Genomic DNA, 17,090 nt, shown 5'->3' with positions numbered 1-17,090 from the left:
AGCAATGTCATAGCTTCAAAAAGAACCATGTTTGTAATTGAGATTTGTGAGTCTGAAGAACCTTTAATTCGTAGTATCTTTATTAAAAACATGGTTCTTCTACTTTGAATGATTGTGGTTATAAATGATGAAGCAAAAAAGTGTTCGTCTCAGACGAGTATTTTTGTGAACGTTATTATGTTATATAACAGCGCTCACATTATCCCAACATAAGTAAGCTGTGCTCTCTAGCAGACTCCTAAGCAGATCTACGCAGGTTCCATATAACTCTCCATAGTGTAGCAATAAGACTTCTCCTTCTTCAGGCATGCAGTGCCTTAATCATTTCAGTCAGATTAGGGACCTGTTGGTGTCTGCTTGTTCTCATGGTCAGGGAAGCCGGAGGGCGTTTTGGGTGATGTTTGGCGTGAGCTTGCAGAGAGCAGGACATTCATCACCCTCTTGTCAATAAGCGTAATTATTTGACGGCTCCTTTCAGCATCGCTTCACCAAAGCAATGCAATGTTGATTGTTTCAACTGCAGCAGCAGAGCGATTATGTGGCTGATGTCTGACTCACTGCAGTGGTATGCAGGCTGGCAGCAGCGGAACGGAACAGGATCACCTCCCCATCCAGGAGTTTCCATTTGTCTAAAGACGAGGCCCAGGGGTTTGTGTCATTATGCGCCCCACTGTGACTCGATTAAACTTTAATAGTCTAAGATTGAACTACAGCAGAATCCAAGGAGAGAGAGAGAAGAGAGGCTCTGATTATTTATTTAACAGAGCCTGGAGATGCTGTTATTAATGCTTTGTGTTGCTGCTGTTCGTTGAAGTCGATAGCTTTCAAAACCCACAAGCTTTCTTTGCTTGTCCATCTTCGCTTGTGTCAAGGATCATCAAGAGAGGTGAAATGCCGAACACAAATACTGGCTGCGTTGTTTGTCTGCAGTACGTTCAAAGCAGATTTAACTTGAGCTTGATTACTTTCCCAAAAGTCAAAAAAAAAAAAATCAGAATAATGTCAATAAATATGAATACTAAAGCCAATGTAGTTCATTTAAGCAGTTTGTTTTCTATGTATAGGCAAGTAAATTCACATGTATAAAATTCATCTTCTTTTTGTCTTAGGTTAAGAAGGCCTTTTTTGCCTTGGTGGCCAATGGAGTTCGAGCTGCCCCACTGTGGGAGACAAAGAAGCAGAGCTTTGTAGGTGAGTGGTCAAATAATTTGTCATAATGCTACACGGTTAGAAGATTCATAGTTGTAATGTCAAAGGTTTATGCTTAAATTATTCAAACCACTTATAAAACATCATAGAAGAGACTTCTTCTGTAATAGCTTGCTGCTGTCAACACAGATGAGTAGTTTAAGGTCCTTGTCTTTGCTCTCTGCTTCACTCGAGTGCTAACTCTAATCAGAAATAGTTGGCATACCCTCGGTGCGCCCATGCCTGCCTTCGTGCTGAGATTTGGCCAGTCTGTCTAACTTGCAGCTAAAGTTGTGCACTGTTTGGAAAATGCTTGAGGCATAATTCCAAGCAGCTTTTCTAAGATTTGTGCATAAAGATCCTGGGATTTGGGCCTTCTAGGAATATGCCAGACTTGAAAGTTTTATTTTTGTAGTCAGTTGAAAGCCCTCGCCATCAGTTGAAGTGAATTGTAGGAATGTTGCTATACATAAGGGTTAGATTCAGCATAATCTTATATTGATGTTTGATGTTTTTACTGTAAAAATGTCTTGATTCTTCAGACCTCTTGTTATATATTCACAGACTTGTTTAGCATAGATAAAGAGATTCTCAGACATTTCTGTTGCTCTAGACCTCTAGTGTCAAAGTCACAACTATTAGAATTTCTAAAGGACTTTAGGAAATAAAAAAAAAAAGGTCATCAACGTAGGTGTCTATAGCACAAGTCCTCTCGTCCCTGGCATTCAGCGTCTGCTGATCAGCTCTCAGTGGAAAATCAGCAGATGAGGCCATCCTCTCCTCTAAGCGAGCCTGGTAGGGCAGAGTGCCACACATGGGAGATGAGCGTGGGAGGATGATCTCTCTCTCACCCTCTCCCCAGCAATTCTCCATTACACCGAACAACCCTGCCAGCCCTCTCCCACTGAACATCAGTGTTTGCGTAGAGAGCCACTCAGAATAGAAGCACGTGCTGGATAGCGGCTAGACCGTCTGGAGTCAGAGCGCAGAGATCCAGCTTTCTCCCAGGCCATCTCAAAAGTAACTCTTGGCCTAAAAAAAACAAAAACAAAAAAAAAACATGTGGGCCATTCTACAGCAGTGTTCAGCAGATATTAAAGTCCTGCTGTATGTTTGGAAAGGGTACATATGAATGAATATCTTTTTTTTGTTGTTGTTTTTTTTGTTTTTGTGAACACATGCTTCTTTTTCAGTTTTAATGCATTTGCAAACCGTGTTCCTTCAGGGCCACTGTGGAGATTAGTACTTTCCACCTGCAGTCCAGTCGCAAAGACTCTGCTTATTAGCTACTGATTTAAAGCAGGTACATTAAAAGAGAAGGAACGCTGAAGTCTACATCTTAGCCTTCCAGGACTGTCAACTAACACATTTAATAAACTATTGACACAACTTAAAGTCGTCTTAGAACATGTGGTGTTGGTAAATGAAAATTTACATGATTATTTAGGTTGAACTTTTACCTAGATTATACTGTATTGCTTAGTGATATTGATTAAATTCAATATTGTGATGTATTGCAACTGTATTAAAATTGTGTGAGGATATCATGTTGTTATAAAACAAAAAGATTTTAATAAACTGACAGAACTCTTAAGCTTTTAACTTTAAATTGCAAAGTAATTGGTGATCATTGAGGCCCAAGCACATCAGGCCATTATGGAGGCAGCAGAGCACAAATGATTTTTAGAATGGCCTCCAATTTTAACAGAGCTGGGGTTATAAAAGGATATTATTAGACATGACCTGAATTTGTGTAGTTGTTGAACTACTTGACAGTTTTACAGCAATTACTTCTGTATTGTAGTCTCGGAGAGCACCAGAATGCAGCACAAATTTCCATGTTAAAATTCTATTTTTTTTTTTTTTTTGTGTTTGTTTAGAAATGATGCCACTACTACAACAAAGCTTGCTACAAGGGACAGATTTTTGCACTTCAGATTCCGTCATCTTTGTCACTGCTCTGTTATGGTTTTGATGTCTGCTATAAACTTCTAAGCCTCAAAATGAGCTAATTTTAGTTCAAGTACATCACTTAAGACAAGCAGCTAAAAGTAGGCTGTCATGCTCACTGTTCAAACACACTACTACTCCCTACTGCTTCACGACGGAATGCATAGTGTCAGTGTGGACTGTTTGCGACAAGATTTGTGATGGGATTTGACTGTTGTCATTCTTTATTGCTGCTCGTTTGAAATCAAGAAAGCAAACCAACTGCCCAGCAGGAGTCACTTCACTGTTTTATGAAGTAGATTGTCACTCACACAGCACTAAACAGTAATATAGACCTGAGAGACCTATACCAGTATCCTGGTGCTGTGCTACTATGTTGAACCAGGTCCCCTCCTGCTCTTTCTGTAATTGCTGTTCTCTAACTTCATAAGCCAGCCGCTGTCCTATAAAGCTTTTTCCTGCCATTTCAAAGGAGCCGAGTGAAGTTGGCCCGCCTCCTCCCACTGCAGGGATTAGATGACGCACCACAGAGGAAGCTCAGGGAGTCCTGAGTGTACACCTTAGTCTGAGCTAATGCATAGCAGCAGAGTTATGCAAAGGAATACACTGTCCACTTTGTCTTTTTCCATTCAGCTGGAGGCTTGTGTGTATATGCGCGCGCGCACACACACACACACACACACACACATCTATGTACATAGGAATACACACAGTAGAGAGCATAGATGAGCTGCGTTATGTAACTAGTGTGCATAAGCTGACTCATTGGAACAGTCTTGAACAGCAGGGTGTCGTATACAAGCAAGTGTTTGAGAAGCCTTCCACTACATTTCACTGAAATATTCTGTTCTACTTCCAGCTGATGATTTGGCTCTCTGATAGTATGAAGCAATGCGCAGTGGCTGATATTCTGAATTTATATAGTTTAGAACTGTGTTTTTGTAGCAGGTGATCAAAAGTATTTGCTTTCATTGGCTGGTTTACTGTGACTGGTCAAAGTCTTGCCAGACAGAGTTGCTATCCTCTTGCTGTCTCTTCTGGACCCCTTGTGTTGTTAGCAAGCTGACGAAATTGTAGTCGTTAGCTCTACCCACTCACTCTCTCAGAAAAAGCATTCATCACGAGGCCTGGTTTGTGTAGCAGTCTGTATTCAATTAACTAGCGGATTCTGGTGGTGATGTGCTGCTCTCCAGTTTCAACAACAGCATGTTTTTCCAGAGCGCTGGCATGTTTTACCAGTTCACTAGCTTTAGCTTGGGTTTTGAAATTGGCCCGTTTTACGGCTTGTTTTGGTTGCACTGGATTTTGATTTATTTGATTGATTTATTTATTTTTTTAATCAAATTAAATCGTTTTTGAGGCTCTCTGTGTGCCTGTTAACACTTGCACGTTAACATGCATCTTCTATTCGGATAGTATCTTGAAATACTTGAGCGTTCAGTGTTTATTTTTGTTTTTATTTCCTGTAAAAAATGAAGATGGAGAGAGACAGAAATCAGTATCTGCAGTAATAATTACTTGTAGAAAATGTTATTTTAACAGACCCATTTTTGCTTGTCTGATTGTATACGATTACAGAAAACCCATTCCGTGTCTAACCACCTCCGAATGTGGTTTGTGTGATTCGATCACAGTGCACCCTGGGGATGTTTATATCTGGCTTTTTATTCACTGAAGTGGGCTGTGTGCTGATGTAAAGCATGGTTTTGATGCCGTAAGTCTGTTGTAGCTGCCTCTGCGCTGCTTTTGTAGTCTGTGATGTATGCTCTCAGTGTTCCAGACCAGGTGAGCATGATCTGTGGGAATTGCTGAGTCACATCAGCTATAATGGCTGCCGCACACACTTACCCTCAGGCTCCGGGGGGAGACCTCGTTTGTGTATTTGTGAAGCGCTGCTGGTGGTGGAGGAGGAGGAGGCACTGAAGTAGGACTTTTATTTTGGTGTGTGATTTTTTTTTTTTTTTTTTTTTTTTTTTTTTTTTTTTTTTTGGAGAGCATCTAACAGATTAGGATAGTGAGTGGAGAGGGTTTGCAGAAGCAGGTGTAGGTGGTGATTTTTAATTAACAGAGCTCAGAGTGCTACTCTCCGGAGAACAGCAGAGGCTGAGCATCTGTCAGCTTAACTGTGGCACGGCTCACAACTCTGGGCTTCAGGCACATTACCTGCCCTTCAAACTTATAACCGCAGCATGGCTAAAGCCTACCCACACTGTTGTGTTTATGCAATTGGGGCTGTTGTGCTTCTGTAAAGATGGAGACCCCATTTGTGAACCTGTAAGTCATATCATACTATTGATCCTTGTTGGTGTCTGCTCGACTGCTTAGACCGGCAGAGATCAGGACCGATGTGTAGAGAGCACAGAGAAACGTACAGCACCTCATGTGGACAGTTGATACCAATGAAGCGTTTCTTCTTTTTACTGCTGTATTTCAACACTTGTCTGATGTGTCAAATCTCTGTTCTGTGGCTTTCTAATACATTCCAAAATAAGCTTATTCCCTCCATGTGGGACTCTGTGTGAGCTCCCTGATCAGCGAGTTACAGTTTTAGCAACATGCAGAGAGGAGAGGAGGCAAATCTAAATAACGCCTAGATGTCTAGCTAGGAGTCCAAGCTTGACAGAACCAGTGTCATTTAGCTTTTCTGTTGCTCCAACACAGCTGCCTTGAGCTGCCATACGGTCTGTGGATTTATAACTGAGCTAGCTAAGCAAAAGTGATGGCTTAGTGTGTGGGCTATGGCTCCAAGACCACAGGAAAAACTTTACATTTAGCTTTCTGTCCTTTCAACAGCAGTCAGCCCGTCTGAGTCTTTCTTGTCTAAAAGTCAGCCAGACTAGAGTTTGTTCTGTGGCAAGCAGGTCGTTATCCTGCTGGTTTAAAATTGTGCACAGTGTTCACCTAATTTGTCATTGTAGCAAGGTGCACTGTGAATTCTACAGTTTTTTTTTTTTTGTTGTTGTTGTTGTTGTTAACCCATTTAATAAATAAAGCAGCACGCCGTCCTCCGCTGTTCGCTGGCTATTTATAAATCATTGGTGAAACGGATAGTAGTACCAATAGGATTCTTAGTTAAGCATAGCTTAGTTGCTGAGCTGTACATGTGGGCTTCCAGTCTACGTTGGTGGATAGGCATGGCTTCTAATAGTGCCTCCAAAATAATTACGTCACTCTGTAACTGCATCCATTCTGTTATCACAGCCCTTACAATGTGTTTATCGCAGTAACTCATTTCACAATGATGATGATGAATTTTCTTGGGGGATATGGGGGAAGCAGCTCTCCTAATCAGATGACGTAGGCCCAAATCTAATCTTAACACATTCACTGAATGGATGTGGTCTAATGAGGAAATTTCACATCCCATTTCACAAGAACTCCCATTCCTAAAAATGTCCCTATTTTTTTTTTTATGGTGAATAATGATGATACACCTGTTCATCAGCTGTAACATTTCCATCACCTGCCTAATAATGTGTAGCCCCCCCGTGCGGCCACAACAAATCCTAGCACTTATGGCATTAACTCCACAAAACCTCTGAAGGTGTTCTGTGGTATATGATACCTTGACGTTAGCAGCAGATCCTTTTAAGTCCTGTAAGTCCTAAGGCTCAATGTTACGACTTATGCAGGTGGGATCTCCATGAGGCACATTAGTAGGCCTTAGGTGCCCATGACCCTGTCGACATTCACTGGAGGTTCCTTTCTTGAACCACTTTAAGTAGGTACTGCATGCCACACCCCATACAATCTGATGTTTTTGGAGATGATCTGACCCTGTCATTTAGTCATCACAGGTTGCTTCAGGTCAGTCACTCTTCATTCTTACTCTTGACCATTTTTACTGCATTGACACATCAGCTTCAAGAACTAATTGTTCACTTGCTGCTGTTCACTGTAGATGAACAATCAATGTTTTACACTTCATTTATTAGTGTTGTTAACGTTATGGCTGGTCATTATGTCAGTAATATTATTATGTCAGTACCATAAAAGTATTGCCTTTTGACACCTAGCCAAACCCACTGCCAGATCCAGCCGTTATCACACGTTACGGGTGTTTTAACACTAGGGCCGTTCAAGTGGTCTCAGACAGCTAATCATGGTTACTTTTGCATATGGGAACATGCCAGATTACCCTAGACCTCTATAAACAGACCCTGCTAACAAACTTTTGGACCATGCCCCAAGATTGTATCATACTGCTTGTTTGTGGTCTGACAGCCAGAGTCTTCCAGCACGTAGCAGGTAAAAACTAACTACTCAGGAGAACAGCAGCACTGAAACATTAAAGCAATAAGCCGTGAAAGGCCATGTGTTTCTGATGTTCTTGGGCTTTCTGCCGTAGTGAGCAGCTCTGTGTATATGAGCTGCAGAACACTGAGCCAACTTCCATTACTGTCCAAGCGTGTGCACGGCTGGGACGTCAGCCATGTTGTTCGCGTGGCTTGCGTCAGCACTTCTCCTCAGCACTCAGGGGTGCACACTCCGGTACAATCCACTGCTTTGGTGGTGTTGCTCTCTAGAGAGCTGCTGCAGACTGAAAGAGTTCACTGTACTCTGAGCAAAGGGAGAACGTCATTAGAGGCTCCAGTCCTCTCTTGCCTCCATCCTACTGTGTAAAATCTCTGCTGTGTGTGGCATTTGTGCGTGCATGCGCGTGTGTGGGTCAGCTCTTTAAACAAAAATGTTTCTTTTTCTGTTCTTTTGTAGGAATGCTGACCATTACAGACTTCATCAACATACTTCACAGATACTACAAGTCGCCCATGGTAGGGGAATCTTGCCTTTATTCTTTATGAATCAATACAAGTTGACCCTGCCTTCTGAGTAAAGCACAGAACTAGATGTTTACATTTTCTTTTATTTGATCCAATTTCCTTTAAATATTGTTACATTTAAAATTAGCACACCCCAGGATAAGTATTGACAAGTTGAAGTGAAAGAAGCATGTGCACTGATTCACTGAAGTTCCATAGTGCAGTAGCAGGGGTCCCGGCCCAGAATGGCAATTACAGAGATGTTATATTCCCTATTACAAGTCTGTGGAACATCAACGTGACATTTTATTGCTAGATAATGAGTCCATAATTTGAAGAGTTTCTATTTGAGGCTGATGGTATGGCTGGGTAATATGGTAAAAGCACCAAAAATTGTTGTGTGTGTGTGTGTGTGTGTGTGTGTGTGTGTGTGTGTGTGTGTGTGTGTGTGTGTGTGTGTGTAATCAGTAGCGACAGATTTTTAAAAACTACTGTTCAGATACTCTCCTGTACTGAATACAGCAATTTTCTGCAAAATTCTGCTGCGCAATTAAACCAGTCAAATCACCCTGTTTGTAATAAAACCTGCAGTTGATCAGTGTTTATTAAGCACTAACAATAGTCTTTATATTCTTAGAAAACCATATCGTGTATCACAATAACAAAATACAATACAATATTGTCATGTTGCCCAGCTCCAGATTGTATCATTTGCAGTGTTTGCTTTCAGTGCAAATACCACCTATCATACTGAAGAGTATAGAGAAAGCTAGGAAAGTGCACACCAAAGCCAGCAAACACTCTCATTCCACCAGCACTTCAGCTGGGGTGTGTACTAATGCAGCATTTAACTTGTGCCATTAATCATTCACATATTGAGCTACACTTATTTACTATATTACGATTTGTTCAAAGTAAGACTGCAGCAATAATGGTTATTAATGATGGTAATTATTTTTTCAGAACAATTGATTGATAATAATTATAATGCTATTGTTTTTCATATCATGCACACCTAATGAGGCATTTAAAGCAATGTGTTTTGACATTAAATAATGGGTAGGATAGAGATTTTATTTTGTTTATTTGTATATTCATTCATTCTCCCTTTCCCCATCCCAGTCATACTAGCTGGATTCTGGTTCTGATCTGGTGCAGTGTATGGATGTCTCTGTAGACATGGTGTAACTCCATCTGATGCAGTGTCTGAAAGTCGATTTAGGTGTGTGTGTGTGTGTGTGTGTGTGTGTGTGTGTGTGTGTGTGTGTGTGTGTGTGTGTGTGTGTGTGTGTGTGTGTGTGTGTGTGTGTCACACGGGGTGTGAAGACCGCACTGCAGTCTGGTGCCTTCCTTGGCCTGACTCCCAGGCTGGCTCTTTATGGCAGTGCGCCTGTATCTGGCAGACGCAGGAATACAGTAGATAAAAATACCTCACCATTGCCCTGCTGTGTGTCTGAGCTGCATTTACAGTCTCTCTCTTCAGGAATTAAAGCACGGAGAGGAAATTCATCAGTGTTTCTCGCACCTTCTCCCACAGTGGCATAGTTCACGGAAACTGTGATTTTTCTTTTTTAATTTTTTTAAAGCAGCAATATTGGTTTTGTAGCTGTGAAGTTTAATTAAATGCCATTTTTGAAGTTTAGGACACAAGAACTGATGTTCTGTTGTTATGACAGTTTATCAGCTTTTACTTGAATAATTAGTCACTGCTATGGTTAAATTGGTTATATTATATTATGAGTTAGAGCACCAGTGCTATCGATGACAGGGTTGTGTGTTTGAGACCCATGGCTCAGCAAGCAGCCACTGTTGGGCCCTTGAGTGAGGCCGCCCACCGCTCCGGGCATGTGGGCTCACTGTCACTGTGTGTGTTTGATCACTAGTGTGTATGTGTGGGTTCACTGCAAGGATGGGTTAAAGGCAGAGGCCAAATTCCATATGTGTCCAACACTTACGATGAATATGCTTGTCTTGTCTTATCAATACATCAGAGCAGAAGAGCAGTGTTATGTGATGGTACAGTGACTTTTTATCAATGCATAAAAGAAGACAAATGGATAAGAGAAGGCTGGGTCCCCCTTGTAAGGTTTTTGTTTGTTTGTTTGATTTTTCACGTGTACCAATACAAATAGCAGAGATGGCTAGCTCACTTAACTAAATGGTAAAATTAAAATGTGGTAAGAAACAAAAGCTGAGTATGAAGAAAACAGAACTCTTTGATACTTTTGTTAATGTGCTTTACTTTTGTTATAGTATGACTGCCTGTAAATAAACATTTTTTTTTTTTTAATTTAAGGCTTTAGTTATGATGCAGCTAACATTGCTTTATCTGCTAGAAAGCAAGTTTGCTTGACAGCATTACAAAATGTTTTGTAGCTCAGCGCAGTAACCTTTGCTTGGCACATTTCTGGATAAATTAATGCTGCACTCTCTAGCAGGCTTCAGCAATCTCTGTGTGTTATGCTGATGGTGATGATGAGCCCTTCTGTTTATTCTCATTTCCCACTCTGCAGTCATGATCACACCATGACCGTGATACATGACCACACACTCACACTGTCACATCATCAGCCTTCACATCCATGGCCTTGTTCTCGCCCTGTCTATATTTAGCCCCGTGCTTTTAGACCTGCAGTTGCGTCACAGTGTGCTGGGTGGCTCTTAATTGGAGTTCCTGTGGGAGATCTGATCACTCACTCATCAGTCACTTGAGCCCTTGTCAGCATTCCAACATTTTCCCATTCTTTTCCTTCTGGGAGAAAGTCACGAGACCTGTTACTTTCCACTGTGTATGTGTAATAAATTATTATATATTATAAATTATTATATATTATTATATATAATAAAGAATTGTATTCAGTAAGGTGCCACATAGTCTGCTGAATTTTAATGCTGTGTTGTCTCATTTCAGGTGCAAATCTACGAGCTGGAGGAGCATAAGATTGAAACATGGAGAGGTAAAGTAAATCCTTCGAGTTTTTGGCTTTTGGTCTGTAGACAGCCTGTCTGACTGCACTGAATGAGTTTCTGTTCTTCTTTTAACAGAGCTCTATTTACAAGAAACCTTTAAACCTTTAGTCAACATATCACCAGATGCAAGGTAGGCCATTTTGGTAGGCTTTTTCTGTTTGTTTTGTTTGGTAAATGTCATCTTTTGATCTAATCTACAGCATTGCTTGTTGAATCTTTAATACTAAGAGGTAATGCTTTCATTTATGAAATTCCTCATGGGTCTGGGTCTGTAACTATGGGTTATTTTGGTCAGTGGTCATCACCACAGCCTGGCTAAAAACAAAGTTGCAATGTAAACATTTGCTGAACTTTTCAGCTCTAACATCAACTTCATTCAGAACACAAAACATAATAAACAGAGTTTCGTGATGCTGCTGAGAATAAATTACATTTTGCTGTTGAGAGGTAGAAGCGCCACACTAATTTGAGCCTTGACTTGGGCCATGCTTTGGGCCAGTAATCACTACTTTTATTTAATTTTTATAAAGTATTCCTGCTATGGTCATTCTTTAATTCACTTTTGACTTTTAATATTCCTTCCCCTTTATTTGGCCTTTCCAGTTGTACAGTAATTCTAATCTGTTGTTATTTGAAAATGAATAGAGTACAAACAGAACATTACCAACTTCTTTAAACAACACTTGGATTATAGCAACTTGTGAAGTATAATGGGCAATATGCAAATTAAACAAACTCTGTTTAATAATATTTGTTCTCTGGTGTGCGAGGTTTATATCGCCATCTAGCGGCTGCACAATGCTGCAGCAACTCACAAAATATGGATCGTATAATTGAATTATCAGCCGATAGCGTGCTTGGTCTAAAACATCAGCAGATACGGGTACATAGACAATACATCCTTCTATTATCTCTAATAATAAAATCACTGGATGTCTGTTTATTCTGTATGGATTATTCCATTAGTAAATATGAATTATTCAGTCATTTTAGAGGCTATATTAAAGGATAATAACTGTGTGGTACTTTTATCAGAGCCAGGGTAAATAGGACAATACTCTTGAACACTCACATGGTACTAAACTGAATTTGGATCTTGGGAATATCGAGCAGCTTCGAGCTGAGTTCTGCAGCTTACCATCAGTTCCTGTTATTGGCAGCAACATTCTCTGAATTAACGTTTGAGTTTGGGTTATAAATAGAGCAGCTGTCAGATTGCAGAATACATTTGGAAGAGTGACATTAAAATTCACGCCCTGCTTTTCACTCGTTTTCACTTTGTCTAGTAACACAAAAGAACTCTTTGAAAAGAAGAGATTCCATGCAAACCCATAGCTTCACCTCCTCCTGTGTACAGTCTATTCAGTTTTAATCAACTTTCTCTAACCTTGTTTGTTTTAATGTTTAATAGTAATAAACATTCATATTCATAACTGATGGTACCTTTCAGATTGCATTCTCTTAGTACTCTATGTGTATGCTATGTGTATGCTCTTAGATTTCCTACAGGAGCCTTCTCACTCTCTGGTATTTTTATCTCGTCTCTCTGTCGTGTAGCTCGCCCATATTTCACTGCACTAAATAATTCAGGGAGCGTACTCTAAAAAAGAGTAATGGACGAGACTCCCGAATGATCCCGCATCCCCAGGAGGAGAGAGCAGGTGGAAGCTGATGCTGATTTCAAGCCAGCTTGGCTCAGTCCTTTTAATGATTTAGATCAGAGTAGCTGATCCTGGAGCAGTGCTAAAGGGTGCGTGCCTGTGCTGTTTCACTGCAGAGGAATCCATATGTGCTGACACTGTTGTCTTTTTTTTTTTGTTGTTGTGTGTGTTTGTCTCAGCATATTTGATGCTGTGTATTCACTGATCAAAAACAAGATTCACCGCTTGCCCGTCATTGACCCCGTCAGTGGGAATGCACTTTATATCCTCACGCACAAGAGGATCCTCAAGTTCCTTCAACTCTTCGTAAGTCTTGCCTTTGTTTCTGTTTCTCTAAAGTCTTGCTGGTTTACATAGTTGCACCAAACACATTGAGGGAGTGTTTTGACAAAGCGTTTATATGATGTTTGCCTTCTACCCCCTTAAAAATGAAGGTGCATCAGATGGTTCTTTGAGCGATGCCTTAAAAGAACCATGTATGTTACAGAGATGTGAGTCTAAAGAACCTTCACTAGATGTAAATATTCTTTTAAGGTAAGGTGCATGTAGTTCTCACTGTACTATGTACAGTGAAATGTATCCTCCGCATTTTTATATCTGTGATAGTGAGCACCCAGGGCGGTAGGCAGCCAACTCCAGCGCCCGTGGAGCAGAGGAGGTGAAGGGCCTTGCTAGGGGGCCCAACAGGGGCAGCTTGTCGAGCCAGGTTATCGAACCCACAACGCTGTCCTCAGTAGCCCGGAGCTCTAAACGCTGAGCCACCACTGCCCCTAGTTCATGATGGAATCAAAAGTGGTTCATCTGTGGCACTAAAGAACCATCTGAAGCCCCTTTCTTTTTAAGAGTGTGTACCTTAGGGAAATATCATCAACATGATAAAACATGTAGCACATTAAATACAATATATGTAGACAATATTAATGATCAACAATATTAATGGTATGCCTTGTATATGTTGCACTAACCTAATCTTCAGAAAAGGAATTCCATTAGCTATTGTGCAATTTCTGTGAGGATTAGATTGCAGTCAACCAAATAAGCATTACTGAGGTTAGGTGCTGATGTTGGATGTTTAGTTCATCTTAGAGGTATTGGATGGAGTCCAATCACTCCAGAGACTACAGTTCCACTGCGCCACAGCCCAATGCTGGGATCTTTATACGCCTCTAGCTGATGCTTTGCATTGGACGTAGTGAAATTAGGCTTGTGTACAGCTTCTCCAGAGTGTCCCATTCTATTGACAGTGCTTTAAATGCTTTAAATAAAGTGTGTGCATTTGAACACCTGTGACAGCAAAGGCTGTACTTTAATGCAGCTGAAATTACTGATAAGAAGAGGTGCCCACAAACATTTGATGATGGTCTACATCATCAGATACTGATTTGAAACATCAACCTAATCAACTTGGATGAAACAGCAAAAATGACTGCCTTTTTGCTCTGACTGAAACATTGTTCTAAGACATTTCTAAGAAAAAATACATAAATGTTAATAACCACAAAGCTGTGAAATAGCAAGGTCCTTGTGTAGGTGTGTGCAAAGTTGGAGCGCCCCTTCTCAATTGGCCTGTTTGGTTTATATTCTATGTGGAGGAAAAAGTTATCTGTTGCATTCGTCAGCCACTTAAAAATGTATATTTGTTGATTTTTTTTTTTAACCTTTTGCCACATATTTGCCACCATATGTTAAATGAAGCCAATAAACAGTAATTGTGCATTAAAACCTATAAAATTGTTTGTACTCTCACTACAAAATTTAACAGAGCATGTTATATGTTACTTTGACAAATAAATTGTAAACTGCTACACATAAATCCAAGGTTTTAGCCTTTTCTTATTTCAGATAAGCGGGAGTAGGAAGAGTAGGAAGAGTTGGTGAAACTAGAACATGGAGAAGTAGGAGTGAGGGGAGGATAGTGAGGGTGCTGGAGAATGAGGCCAGTCACAGGCTCTGAAACACTTGTCCTTAAATAACTCTGCAAGGGATTAATGTAATCTGCCTGATTGCTCGCTCTCGCTCTCGCTCTCGCTCTCTCTCTCTCGGCCATCTTTAGTTTTTTTGTGACAAATTATAAATAAAAATTGTCTAGTAAGATTTGCTGTTAAGGGATAGGACTTTAAATTAAGATTTCAAATGAAACTAAAAACTGATGCTCTTGTGTTTATTCTCACTTTAGCTTTGCCCTTTGGCTCCTAAATGTTCCCATCAAACAAATAGTGCATCTACAGCACAGAATGCTGTAGATGCACTATTTGCCCAAAGGTTTGTGGACACCTTCTAATGAAAGAATTTATCTACTTTAAGTTACCCCTATTGCTGACACAGATGTGCAAATGTCTAGAGCAGATAAACAAACCAAACAAACCTATCAGCACCATGCTAATACCAGACTGCTATGTGGACTAGTGGGGTATAAACCCCCCCCATCATGGGGCTGTGGAGCAGTGGAACTGTGTTCTATGGAATGATTTTGCTCCATCCAACACTTTGGTTGAAATGGGGAGTTTTAGATGAGATGGTGGTGGTAGTGATCATCCAACATCCTGACCTCACTAACACACTTGTCACTGAATACAATCAAATCTTCGCAGAAATGCTCCAAAATCTTGTAGAAAGACTTCCCTGAAGAGGAGAGACAGTTACTCCAACAAAAGTATGATAAATTACCCTTGATTTTGGAAGAAACTGTGTCCCAAAACTTTTGTCCTTATAGTATATGTGCAACACTGGCGCCACCTAGCCTTGACTCTGTTGCTGTACTCGCTGCACTTCAGACAAATGAATTTAGGTCATGTTACACTCCAGCTTGCATCCAGCTTTCAGAAGTGTCGTTCTTTTTCATCTGCTCCGGTTAGGTGTGTGAGATGCCAAAGCCTGCCTTTATGAAGCAGACCCTGGAAGAGCTGGGCATCGGGACCTACAGCAACATCGCCTTCATCCATCCTGACACGCCTATCATCAAAGCCCTGAGCATCTTCGTGGAGAGGAGGGTGTCTGCTTTGCCTGTGGTGGACGAGTCCGGTAAGGACACAGGAGGCCAACATACGGCGTCCGCTGTCCTATTCCGTAGTGAATAGTCCTATTCAGTGTCCAAAAAGGGCACGTAAAATGAAAAGTGAATATTTATTAGTGTTTTGCTTGTTTGATGTAGTAATTAAATGTAGTCAGATGTCCCATTCCAAACTTCCAAATTGTTTTTTTTTATTATTATTTATTGTTTTTGTAATGTTCCAAAATATTTTTCCACATATCCACCTATTCAGCCTATGACATAGATTAGCCACGGCCATTTGGAGATATATATATATATAAATAAATGTGGCATATTTAAGAGCAGCCAATCCGAACAGAGGTCATTTACATATCAGTATATATATTGATATAATATAATATTTAACTAGGTTACTAAGACGCTTAGCTGTAATGTCAAGGCAGTAAAGTTTGGACTATTTCTATTAAATTGAAAAATTATGTACATTTAATATGACACCGACACTACTTGTTTTTGTTTGTTTTCTGACCACAATCATTTTTTTTTCTTTTCTTGTTTGTTTTCTCCACAGGAAAAGTTGTGGATATTTATTCCAAGTTTGATGTCATTGTAAGTACCTTTTTTTGGTAACCAATTCTAACCCATGAATAACTGAAAATTGTGTAACACAGTGCTTTGTTTGTCTCTCTGTAGAATCTTGCTGCTGAAAAGACCTATAATAACCTAGACATTAGTGTCACTCAGGCTCTCATGCATCGCTCCCAGTACTTTGAGGGTGTGATGAAGTGCAACAGACTGGAGACTCTGGAGACTATCGTGGACAGAATAGTTAAAGCTGAGGTGAGCTGTCATTGTAAAGAGCCACATATGCAAGCACATAGTGTTGTATGATATAGTCAAAACTAAGGTCCTGCATTACTAGTACTGTCCTGTTAGTTCTGTGCATATTCTGTTATAGGTGGGGATTCAGACTGACAATAGTAGTAATCACTAAGTTGGGAGGGAAAAGAAGTTTTCTGATGTGGTTTAATTTTGAGCTGATTTTTGCTTTTAAAAAAATTATGCTTTGAATACTGTAAGACTCTTTCTGCAATCACTCTAGTAATTTGCAGTAATTAACATTCTCTTTATATGCCCAGAAGTGGCCACAGTTTTTGGCTGTTTGACTTTTCTCTATTAATACTGTGATGCATCACTGTTTTTTGTTTTTGTTTGTCTCTCCAAACTTCAGGAAGCATTTATGTTTTCGATCATAACATGTTTAGCACCCCTGTCTGTGTGTGGTCTCCTCCATATTCTCAAGTTAGCCAGCAGTAGTGAGTGGGTTTACTTTAAATCAAATTTCAGTCATGTTTGGGTAAATACCATTTTGAACAAGCCATCATGCAAGTAGGAATATCATTGACTCACACGTGACTTCTCACTGAGGGAAAACCAGTCATATGCAATTGAATAAAAAAAAAAAAGTATATCCAACAAAAATGCCTTATGTGGTAAACATGGTAGCACACAGAAGCACCAATATTATACAATGATCTATTTTCTCTGCTCTGGGGGCAGGTTATATAC

General features: G+C 40.2%; 1 protein-coding gene across 4 annotated transcripts in view; it reads left to right on the top strand.

Annotated features, from left to right (window-relative positions):
• The window catches only part of LOC140565047 (5'-AMP-activated protein kinase subunit gamma-1-like), a 100,150-nt gene that overhangs the window by 78,614 nt on the left and 4,446 nt on the right, over positions 1–17,090 (top strand). For all 4 annotated transcript variants that reach the window (XM_072690797.1, XM_072690814.1, XM_072690805.1 and 1 more), the window contains 8 exons: positions 1,110–1,191; positions 7,852–7,910; positions 10,810–10,855; positions 10,944–10,998; positions 12,709–12,835; positions 15,385–15,550; positions 16,093–16,130; positions 16,215–16,361. In XM_072690797.1, coding sequence (XP_072546898.1) covers positions 1,110–1,191; positions 7,852–7,910; positions 10,810–10,855; positions 10,944–10,998; positions 12,709–12,835; positions 15,385–15,550; positions 16,093–16,130; positions 16,215–16,361 — 720 coding nt within the window. The remainder of the gene's footprint in view (positions 1–1,109; positions 1,192–7,851; positions 7,911–10,809; positions 10,856–10,943; positions 10,999–12,708; positions 12,836–15,384; positions 15,551–16,092; positions 16,131–16,214; positions 16,362–17,090) is intronic.

The sequence above is a fragment of the Salminus brasiliensis genome, chromosome 1, assembly GCF_030463535.1.
Source record: "Salminus brasiliensis chromosome 1, fSalBra1.hap2, whole genome shotgun sequence".
NCBI classification, from domain to species: Eukaryota; Metazoa; Chordata; class Actinopteri; order Characiformes; family Bryconidae; genus Salminus; species Salminus brasiliensis.
Note: the sequence above shows the minus strand (reverse complement) of the source record. Positions and strands in the feature narration are given on the sequence as shown.